General features: G+C 39.3%; 1 protein-coding gene across 1 annotated transcript in view; it reads left to right on the forward strand.

Annotated features, from left to right (window-relative positions):
* LOC116301988 (dynein axonemal heavy chain 2) overlaps window positions 1-12,962 on the forward strand; it is a 58,645-nt gene that overhangs the window by 38,438 nt on the left and 7,245 nt on the right. The window contains exons 75-80 of the mRNA XM_089032436.1: window positions 9,841-9,973; window positions 10,155-10,299; window positions 10,688-10,887; window positions 11,234-11,360; window positions 11,953-12,038; window positions 12,611-12,711. Of these exons, the coding sequence (XP_088888562.1) occupies window positions 9,841-9,973; window positions 10,155-10,299; window positions 10,688-10,887; window positions 11,234-11,360; window positions 11,953-12,038; window positions 12,611-12,711 (792 nt within the window). The remainder of the gene's footprint in view (window positions 1-9,840; window positions 9,974-10,154; window positions 10,300-10,687; window positions 10,888-11,233; window positions 11,361-11,952; window positions 12,039-12,610; window positions 12,712-12,962) is intronic.

Below are 12,962 nucleotides of genomic sequence, written 5' to 3' on the forward strand. Positions count from 1 at the left end.
GCATGATAGTGGTGATTAAGATGATAATGATGCATGATAGTGGTGATGATGATGATGATGCATGGAAGTGGTGATGATGATAATGATGCATGATAGTGGTGATGATGATGATGCATGGTAGTGGTGATGATGATAATGATGCATGGTGGTGATGATGATGATGCATGGTAGTGGTGATGATGATAATGATGCATGGTAGTGGTGATGATGATAATGATGCATGGTAGTGGTGATGATGATAATGCATGGTAGTGGTGATGATGATAATGATGCATGGTGGTGATGATGATGATGCATGGTAGTGGTGATGATGATTATGATGCATGGTAGTGGTGATGATGATGATGCATGGTAGTGGTGATGATGATAATGATGCATGGTAGTGATGATGATAATGATGCATGGTAGTGGTGATTAAGATGATAATGATGCATGGTAGTGATGATGATGATGATGCATGGTAGTGATGATGATAATGATGCATAGTAGTGGTGATGATGATAATGATGCATGGTAGTGATTAAGATGATAATGATGCATGGTAGTGATGATGATGATAATGATGCATGGTAGTGGTGATGATGATGATGCATGGTAGTGGTGATTAAGATGATAATGATGCATGGTAGTGGTGATGATGATAATGATGCATGATAGTGGTGATGATGATGATAATGATGCATGGTAGTGGTGATGATGATAATGATGCATGATAGTGGTGATGATGATGATAATGATGCATGGTAGTGGTGATGATAATGATGCATGGTAGTGATGATGATGATAATGATGCATGGTAGTGGTGATGATGATAATGATGCATGGTAGTGGTGATGATGATAATGATGCATGGTAGTGGTGATGATGATAATGATGCATGGTAGTGGTGATGATGATAATGATGCATGGTAGTGATGATGATAATGATGCATGGTAGTGGTGATTAAGATGATAATGATGCATGATAGTGGTGATTAAGATGATAATGATACATGGTAGTGGTGATGATGATAATGAAGCATGGTAGTGGTGATGATGATGATGCATGGTAGTGGTGATGATGATAATGATGCATGGTGGTGATGATGATGATGCATGGTAGTGGTGATTAAGATGATAATGATGCATGGTAGTGGTGATTAAGATGATAATGATGCATGGTAGTGGTGATGATAATGATGCATGGTAGTGGTGATGATGATAATGATGCATGGTAGTGGTGATGATGATGATGCATGATAGTGGTGATTAAGATGATGATGATGATGCATGGTAGTGGTGATTAAGATGATGATGATGCATGGTAGCGGTGGTGATGATAATGATGCATGGTAGTGGTGATGATGATAATGATGCATGATAGTGGTGATGATGATGATGCATGGTAGTGGTGATTAAGATGATAATGATGCATGGTAGTGGTGATGATGATAATGATGCATGGTAGTGGTGATGATGATAATGATGCATGGTAGTGGTGATGATGATAATGATGCATGATAGTGATGATGATGATAATGATGCATGGTAGTGATGAGGATGATAATGATGCATGATAGTGGTGATGATGATAATGATGCATGGTAGTGGTGATGATGATAATGATGCATGATAGTGGTGATGATGATGATGCATGGTAGTGGTGATCAAGATGATAATGATGCATGGTAGTGGTGATGATGATAATGATGCATGGTAGTGGTGATGATGATAATGATGCATGGTAGTGGTGATGATGATGATGCATGGTAGTGGTGATGATGATAATGATGCATGATAGTGGTGATGATGATGATGCATGATAGTGGTGATTAAGATGATGATGATGATGCATGGTAGCGGTGGTGATGATAATGATGCATGGTAGTGGTGATGATGATAATGATGCATGATAGTGGTGATGATGATGATGCATGGTAGTGGTGATTAAGATGATAATGATGCATGGTAGTGGTGATGATGATAATGATGCATGGTAGTGGTGATGATGATAATGATGCATGGTAGTGGTGATGATGATAATGATGCATGATAGTGATGATGATGATAATGATGCATGGTAGTGATGAGGATGATAATGATGCATGATAGTGGTGATGATGATAATGATGCATGGTAGTGGTGATGATGATAATGATGCATGATAGTGGTGATGATGATGATGCATGGTAGTGGTGATCAAGATGATAATGATGCATGGTAGTGGTGATTAAGATGATAATGATGCATGGTAGTGGTGATGATTATGATAATGATGCATGGTAGTGATGATGATGATAATGATGCATGGTAGTGGTGATGATGATAATGATGCATGGTAGTGGTGATGATGATAATGATGCATGGTAGTGGTGATGATGATAATGATGCATGGTAGTGGTGATGATGATAATGATGCATGGTAGTGGTGATGATAATGATGCATGGTAGTGATGATGATGATAATGATGCATGGTAGTGGTGATGATGATAATGATGCATGATAGTGGTGATGATGATGATGATGCATGGTAGTGGTGATGATGATAATGATGCATGGTAGTGGTGATGATGATAATGATGTATGGTAGTGATGATGATGATGATGCATGGTAGTGGGGATGATGATGATGCATGATAGTGGTGATTAAGATGATGATGATGCATGGTAGCGGTGGTGATGATAATGATGCATGGTAGTGGTGATGATGATAATGATGCATGATAGTGGTGATGATGATGATGCATGGTAGTGGTGATGATGATAATGATGCATGGTAGTGGTGATGATGATAATGATGCATGGTAGTGGTGATGATGATAATGATGCATGATAGTGGTGGTGATGATGATAATGATGCATGGTAGTGGTGATTAAGATGATAATGATTGCATGGTAGTGGTGATTAAGATGATAATGATGCATGGTAGTGGTGATTAAGATGATAATGATGCATGGTAGTGGTGATTAAGATGATAATGATGCATGGTAGTGGTGATTAAGATGATAATGATGCATGGTAGTGGTGATTAATTGATATGATGCATGGTAAGATGATAATGATGCATGGTAGTGGTGATTAAGATGATAATGATGCATGGTAGTGGTGATTAAGATGATAATGATGCATGGTAGTGTGGTATGCTGATGATGAGCATGGTAGGGGTGATGATAATGATGCATGGTAGTGTGGGATGATAATGATGCATGGGTAGTGGTGATTAAGATGATAATGATGCATGGTAGTGGTGATGATAATGATGCATGGTAGTGGTGATTAAGATGATAATGATGCATGGTAGTGGTGATTAAGATGATAATGATGCATGGTAGTGGTGATGATAATGATGCATGGTAGGGTGTGATGATAATGATGCATGGTAGTGGTGATGTTAATGATGCATGGTAGTGGTGATTAAGATGATAACGATGCATGGTAGTGGTGATTAAGATGCATAATGATGCATGGTAGTGATGATGATGATAACGATGCATGGTAGTGGTGATGATGATAATGATGCATGGTAGTGGTGATGATGATAATGATGCATGGTAGTGGTGATGATGATAATGACGCATGGTAGTGGTGATGATGATAATGATGCATGGTAGTGATGATGATAATGATGCAGGGTAGTGGTGATCAAGATTGATTAATGCTGCATGGAGTGGCTGATGTGATGCAATGATGCATGGTAGTGATGATATGATAATGATGCATGCGTTCAGTGCCCGTGATAGATGATAAGATGCATGGTAGTGATTAGATGATAATGATGCATGGTAGTGATGCTGATGAACTGTGCATGAGTAGTGGTGATGATGATTAATGATTGCATGGTAGTAGTGATTAGATGAATAATGATGCATGCGTAGTGATGATGATGATAATGATGCATGATAGTGGTGATTAATGATGATTAATGATTGCATGGTTAGTGGTATGATGATAATGATGCATGGTTAGTGGTGATTAAGTGTAATGCTGCATGGGTAGTGGTGATTAAGATTGATAATTGAGCCATGGATAGTGGTGATGCATGCTAATGATGCATGATAGTGATTAATGATGATAATGATGCATTTAGTGATGATGATGATTAATGATGCATGATAGTGGAGTGATGATGATTAATGATTGCATGGTAAGTGGTGATGATTGCCTAATGACTGCATGGTAGTGATATGATGATAATGATGCCATGATAGTGGGTGCTGATTTGATAATGACTGCATTGGTAGTGGTATGCTGACTGTATAATGATGCATGGTAGTGATGATGATGAATGAGGCATGATAAGAATGCATGGTAGTGGTGATGATGATAATGATGCATGGTATGGTGCAATGGTAGTGGTGATGATGATAATGATGCATGAGTGATGATGATGATAATGATGCATGGTAGTGGTGATGATGATAATGATGCATGGTGTGTGATGATGATAATGATGCATGGTAGTGGTGATGATGATAATGATGCATGGTAGGTGATGATGAGATAATGATGCATGGTAGTGGTGATGATGATAATGATGCATGGTCGTGGTGATGATGATAATGATGCATGGTAGTGGTGATGATGATAATGATGCATGGTAGTGTGTGATTAAGATGATAATGATGCATGGTAGTGGTGATGATGATATGATGCATGGTAGTGTGATGATGATAATGATGCATGGTAGTGGTGATGATGATAATGATGCATGGTAGTGGTGATTAGATGATAATGATGCATGGTAGTGGTGATGATGATAATGATGCATGGTAGTGGTGATGATGATAATGATGCATGGTAGTGGTGATGATGATAATGATGCATGGTAGTGAGTGATAGCTGATAATGATGCATGGTAGTGGTGATGATGATAATGATGCATGGTAGTGGTGATGATGATAATGATGCATGGTAGGTGGTGATAGATGATAATGATGCATCGGTAGTGTGATGATGATAATGATGCATGGTAGTTGGTGGATAGATGATAATGATGCAATGATAGGTGGTGATGATGATAATGATGCATGGTAGTGATGATTAGATGATAATGATGCATGGTAGTGGTGATGATGATACTGATGCATGTAGTGGTGATTAGATGATAATGATGCATGTTAGTGGTGATGATGATAATGATGCATGGTGGTAGTGATGAGATGATAATGATGCATGAGACATGGTAGTGGTGGTGTGATGATAATGATGCATGATTAGTGATGATGAGATAATGATGCATGGTAGTGGTTGATCAGATGATAATGATGCATGGTAGTGATGATGATGATCGATTAATGATGCATGGTTAGTGGTTGATTGCTGATAATGATGGCCATGGTTAGTGATGATGATGATAATGATGCATTGGAGTAGTGGTGATGATGATTAATGATGCATGGGTAGTTGTGATGCTGATAATGATGCATGGTAGTGGTGATGATGATGATGCATGCTGCATGATAGTGTTGATTATGATAATGATGGCATGGTAGTTGTGATGATGATAATGATTGCATGGTAGTGGATGATGATAATGATGCATGGTAGTGGTGATGATGATAATGATGCATTGGTAGTGGTGATGATGATAATGATGCATGGTTAGTGGTGATGATGATATGATGCATGGTAGTGGTGATGATGTAATGATGCATGATAGTGGTGATGATGATAATGATGCATGTATAGTGGTGATGATGATAATGATGCATGGTAGTGGTGATGATTGATAATGATGCATGGTAGTGGTGATGATGATAATGATGCATGGTAGTGGTGATGATGATAATGATGCATGGTAGTGGTGATGATGATAATGATGCATGATAGTGATGATGATGATAATGATGATGGTAGTGATGAGGATGATAATGATGCATGATAGTGGTGCTGATGATAATGATGCATGGTAGTGGTGATGATGATAATGATGCATGGCTAGTGGTGATGATATGATGATGCATGGTAGTGGTGATAAGATGATAATGATGCCATGGTCAGTGGTGATGATGATAATGATGCATGGTAGTGGTGATGATGATAATGATGCATGGTAGTGGTGATGATGATAATGATGCATGGTAGTGGTGATGATGATAATGATGCATGGTAGTGGTTGGATGATTCTGATAATGATGCATGGTAGTGATGATGATGATAATGATGCATGATAGTGGTGATGATGATAATGATGCATGGGTAGTTGTGATGATGATAATGATGCATGGTAGTGGTTGATGATGAATGATGCATGGTAGTGGTGATGATGATAATGATGCATGTAGTGGTGATGATGATAATGATGCATGGTAGTGGTGATGATGATAATGATGCATGGTAGTGGTGATGATAATGATGCATGATAGTGGTGATGATGATGATAATGATGCATGGTAGTGGTGATGATGATAATGATGCATGGTAGTGGTGATGATGATAATGATGCATGGTAGTGGTGATGATAATGATGCATGGTAGTGATGATGATGATAATGATGCATGGTAGTGGTGATGATGATAATGATGCATGGTAGGGTGATTAGATGATGATGATGCATGGTAGTGGTGATGATGATAATGATGCATGATAGTGGTGATGATGATGATGCATGGTAGTGGTGATGATGATAATGATGCATGGTAGTGGTGATGATGATAATGATGCATGTATTGGTTTGATGATGATAATGCGCCATGGTAGGGTTCTGATGATAATGATGCATGATAGTTGATGATGATGATAATGATGCATGGTAGTGATGGAGGATGATAATGATGAAGATAGGGTGGATGATGTAATGATGGCATGGTATGGTTGATGATGCTGCTAATGATGCATGTAGTGGTGATGATGATGATGCATGGTAGTGTTGATCAAGATGACAGATGATAATGATGCATGGTAGTGGTGATGATGATAATGATGCATGGTAGTGTGTGATGATTATGATAATGATTTGCATGGTCTAGTGATGATGATGATAATGATGCATGGATGAGTGGTGATGATGCCGCTAATGCTGCATCGGTAGTGGGTGATGATGCTAATGCTGCATTGGTAGATGGTGATGATGATAATGATGCATGGTAAGTGGTGATGATGATAATGATTGCCATGGTTAGTGATGATGATAATGATGCATGGTAGTGGTGACTGATACTGATGGCATGGTAGTTGCTGATGATGATTTTAATTGATGCATGGTAGGTTGAGTGATGATAATGATGCATGGTAGTGGTGATGATGATGAATGATGATGATGCATGGTAGTGGTGATGATGATAATGATGCATGGTGTGATGATGATAATGATGCATGGTAGTGGTGATGATGAATGATGCATGGTAGTGGTGATGATGATAATGATGCATGGTAGTGGTGATGATGATGCATGGTAGTGGTGATGATGATAATGATGCATGGTAGTGGTGATGATGATAATGATGCATGGTAGTGGTGATGATGATAATGATGCATGGTAGTGATGATGATAATGATGTAGTGGTGATGATGATATGATAATGATGCATGGGAGTGGTGAATGATGATAATGATTCATGGTAAGTGGTGATGATGATGATGATGTAATGGTAGTGAGGATGATGATGATGCTGGATAGTGGGATGATTATGAGCAAGGATATTGATTAGATGATGATGCATGGGTAGCTGGTGGTGATGATAATGATGCATGGGTAGGTGGTGTATGATGATAATGCATGCATGATAGTGGTGATGATGATGATGCAGGGTAGTGTGATGATGATCATGATGCATGGTAGTGAGTGATGATGATAATGATGGCATGGTAGTGGTGATGATGATAATGATGCATGATAGTGGTGGTGATGATGATAATGGATGCATGGTAGTGGTGATTAGATGATAATGATGCATGGTAGTGGTGATTAAGATGATAATGATGCATGGTAGTGGTGATTAAGATGATATGATGCATGGTAGTGGTGATTAAGATGATAATGATGCATGGTAGTGGTGATTAAGATGATAATGATGCATGGTAGTGGGTGCTTAAGATGATAATGATGCATGGTAGTGGTGATTAAGATGATATGATGCATGGTAGTGGTGATTAAGATGATAATGATGCATGGTAGTGGTGATTAGATGATAATGATGCATGGTAGGTGGTGATTTAAGATGATAATGATGCATGGTAGTGGTGATGATGATGATGCATGGTAGGGGTGATGATAATGATGCATGGTAGTGGTGATGATCATGATTCATGGTAGTGGTGATAAAGATGATAATGATGCATGGTAAGTGGTGATATACGATGCATGGTAGTGGTGATTAAGATGATAATGATGCATGGTAGTGGTGATTAAGATGATAATGATGCATGGTAGTGGTGATGATAATGATGCATGGTAGTGGTGATGATGATAATGATGCATGGTAGTGGTGATGTTAATGATGCATGGTAGTGGTGATTAAGATGATAACGATGCATGGTAGTGGTGATTAAGATGATAATGATGCATGGTAGTGATGATGATGATAACGATGCATGGTAGTGGTGATGATGATAATGATGCATGGTAGTGGTGATGATGATAATGATGCATGGTAGTGGTAATGATGATAATGACGCATGGTAGTGGTGATGATGATAATGATGCATGGTAGTGATGATGATAATGATGCATGGTAGTGGTGATTAAGATGATAATGATGCATGGTAGTGGTGATGATGATGATGCATGGTAGTGATGATGATAATGATGCATGGTAGTGGTGATGATGATAATGATGCATGGTAGTGATTAAGATGATAATGATGCATGGTAGTGATGATGATGATAATGATGCATGATAGTGGTGATGATGATAATGATGCATGGTAGTGATGATGATAATGATGCATGGTAGTGGTGATGATGATAATGATGCATGGTAGTGGTGATTAAGATGATAATGATGCATGGTAGTGGTGATGATGATAATGATGCATGGTAGTGATTAAGATGATAATGATGCATGGTAGTGATGATGATGATAATGATGCATGATAGTGGTGATGATGATAATGATGCATGATAGTGGTGATGATGATAATGATGCATGGTAGTGATGATGATGATAATGATGCATGATAGTGGTGATGATGATAATGATGCATGGTAGTGGTGATGATGATAATGATGCATGGTAGTGATGATGATGATAATGAGGCATGGTAGTGGTGATGATGATAATGATGCATGGTAGTGATGATGATGATAATGATGCATGGTAGTGGTGATGATGATAATGATGCATGGTAGTGATGATGATGATAATGATGCATGATAGTGGTGATGATGATAATGATGCATGGTAGTTGTGATGATGATAATGATGCATGGTAGTGGTGATGATGATGATGCATGGTAGTGGTGATGATGATAATGATGCATGGTAGTGGTGATTAAGATGATAATGATGCATGGTAGTGGTGATGATGATAATGATGCATGGTAGTGGTGATGATAATGATGCATGATAGTGGTGATGATGATAATGATGCATGGTAGTGGTGATGATGATAATGATGCATGGTAGTGGTGATGATGATAATGATGCATGGTAGTGGTGATGATGATGATGCATGGTAGTGGTGGTGATGATGATGCATGGTAGTGGTGGTGATGATGATAATGATGCATGATAGTTGTGATGATAATGATGCATGGTAGTGGTGATGATGATGATGATGCATGGTAGTGGTGATGATGATAATGATGCATGGTAGTGATGATGATGATGATGCATGGTAGTGATGATGACGATGATGATGGATGACTTGCTTATTTCACCATTGACTATCATTGATTACCGTTACTTATTTCACCAGGTCTTGAAGCACAGCTCCTTGGTATTGTTGTCCGTAAAGAACGTCCTGAGCTCGAAGAACAAAAAGACTCTCTGGTCATAAACATCGCTGCAGGCAAGAAGAAACTAGAAGAGCTAGAAGACGAGATTCTAAGGTAATCATCATGATACTATGGTAATCTTCTAGAGAAAAGGAAACAACTATTTCATGCAGTTGTTATAATATTTTAATAGTGTTGTAGATTTTAACGACATCATCATAATACAAGGGGTAATCTTCTAGATGAGAAGACTAACTATTTTTAAATAGTTAAAATGCGGTTGTTATCTATTTAGACTACTCCAGACAGCGCAAGGTTCGTTACTAGATGACGAACAGCTCGTCAATACCCTCAACTCGTCCAAGATCACATCTCAAGAGGTCGGAGAACAACTGACAGTCAGTGAACAAACTGAGGTCAAGATTGATGCAGCCAGAGAGGTACGTTTTTCATCAAAGTTAGAGCAGTTTTCTTATGATAGTGTAAAGCTCACGGCACAAACACGGTCGCGACACGGCAAGGGATACGCCAGACCAATCACACTGCTCGAAAATTTACTCTCCATCCAATCAAATACCCAGAACATGGCATAAAACCGGCGCAGACACGGTCACGCCAAGGTCACGGCACTGTCAGACCAATCACATAGTGCGAAAAAAAACAGCCAATTGAAATCCTATAAAACATCACGGCACGGTACCCTTACGGCACTGAGCTTTTCACAGTCATGCGAAAACTGCACTACGTCTTACTAAAATATGTAGTCATCTCTTGCGCACCCCTGATTTAATTCCTCAAAGAAATGACTATGATTTGTTGATCTCCTAGGGCTATCGTCCTTGTGCACAGCGGTCATCCATCCTGTTCTTCGTGCTCAATGACATGGGTCGTATTGATCCCATGTACCAGTTCTCTCTGGACGCCTACATCGATCTGTTCAACAACTCTATCGAGAAGAGTCAACGAAGTCCTAACCTAGAGATTCGTATCCAGAACCTAAACGAATACCATACTTATTCTGTCTACAAGTAAGTCAGCTTGATCGTTAGTGTACGGTTTGAGATGCGAGGCTAGAGTACCTAGCTCACATTGGAAGTAGGAACCTGTTCTTGTAACTAATTGTGGCCGGTGGTTTTGAAGGAAAACAACTTGTATAAAAACACTACGCCGGCTAAATGAAGGCGAAGCCATACAAGTTAATGTTAGGTCAAGGCAAGGATATACGAATAATTGTAAGAGATGCACTGCAAATCCATTGTTGTGTTGCTGTATTGAAAAACGTTGCGCATGTTATCGATAGGCGTTTTTCAACAAAAACTGTTTCATGAAGTTATTGATATATTGGTATTTAATGAAATATCTCATTATTTCCAGGTATACCTGTCGTGGTTTGTTCGAGAGGCACAAGTTGCTGTTCTCATTCCAGATGTGCTCCAAGATACTAGAAGCTGCAGGAAAACTCAACATGGATGAGTACGGCTTCTTCCTACGTGGAGGAGTAGTAAGTGCACGTCTTGCAAACCCCGAGTATGACAGCCCAGAGGTTGTTTCAGGGTGCGATCTGTGATTCAGCCACGCCCTGACTTAGATCAGCCCAGAGATTGTTTCATGGTTCGATCTGTGATTTAGTGACTTAGATCAGCCCAGAACTTGTTTCAGGGTTTGATCTGTAAGTTAGCCATGCCCTAACTTAGATTATGATATATCTACGATATATCTACGATATAACGCGCGCTCTGATTGGCTAAAAAACCCGTGTACTATTCCCCCATGGGTACACGCTTACGTCCAACTGACGTGCGCTTTTTCTTTTCAATCCTTTTTCCCCCTATTTTTTCCGGGTAAAATGAGCGATTTTCCATGTTTTGAAATGGATTTCAGGCTCGAGCCTAGTACAAAGAAGCAAAAGCCATGCTCTGACTTAGATCAGCCCAGAGGTTGTTTCAAGGTTTGATCTGTGATTCAGCCACGCCCTGACTTAGATCAGCCCAGAGGTTGTTTCAGGGTTTGATCTGTAATTCAGCCATGCCCTGACTTAGATCAGCCCAGACGTTGTTTCAGTTATCATACGTAACTATTTCTTTTACCTTCAGGTTCTTGACCGTGAGGGGCAGATGGATAACCCTTGTACTCAGTGGCTGTCTGAAACATCTTGGGATAACATCACGGAACTCGATAAGTAAGCACCCTTTTGATATAAAAATATCCTCATCATTACGATCATTACCAAGATTATTTTTCACTATCATCATCGTTATCATCTAAATCATCGACATCATTTTCATTATCATCATTATCTTAGGGTTTGATGAGAAATCTTGGTGTATCATCATCATCGTCGTCGCCGTCGTCATGGGCTTAAAGTCATGCGGCAGCCATGTTTATTCTCATGAGAATAAAAAACCTTGCTTAATCCGCATGAATAATATTTTTTTATTGTATGAACTTTACAGCCAAGAGAGCATAGACACAAATGATACATGAACAAAACACAAGCCTACAATAGCACAAACAAATAAACAAACAAACAAATATAAACAAACAAACAAAAAAATATACTACACTCTGCGACACTGGTTGAAGGACTGACCAACAGGACACCGGGTCTCATACAAAGGTCAACCAAAAAAAAGAAACATTCTGAAATATTCTCGAATGCGTGGGAAATTCCATTGTTCCCGTCAACATGGCTGCCGCGTGCGCAAGGTACATTGTGATTGTTTTCTCACATTTTTATTCCTTCCTTTTCAGGCTTCCAAACTTCCATGGTATTGTGACGTCATTTGAACAGTACCCACGTGATTGGCACCAATGGTACACTAGCGCAGAACCAGAAAACACCCCCTTACCTGGTATGATCAAACCACATACAACACCGGTCTGAAACACCTCAGTTTCTACCTTGCTATTTACCTTCAACATCAGATTAGGCACTGAAAGTACCCCTCTGTTGTCAGGTTGTGAGAAACGGAAGCGAATAGTTTGGTCTTCAGTGACGACGCAAACACACAAAGCCAAGCGCAAGCAGATTAAAAGCTTTTCATCCATGCATTTTTCAGTTGCGCAAGTAGTTAAGCGGCCAACCAAGATTCATTTTTGTTTT

Source organism: Actinia tenebrosa, unplaced genomic scaffold, assembly GCF_029948245.1.
Source record: "Actinia tenebrosa isolate PJP-AT-01 unplaced genomic scaffold, QUT_ActTen_1.0 PGA_scaffold0__85_contigs__length_37466705, whole genome shotgun sequence".
Lineage (NCBI taxonomy): Eukaryota > Metazoa > Cnidaria > Anthozoa > Actiniaria > Actiniidae > Actinia > Actinia tenebrosa.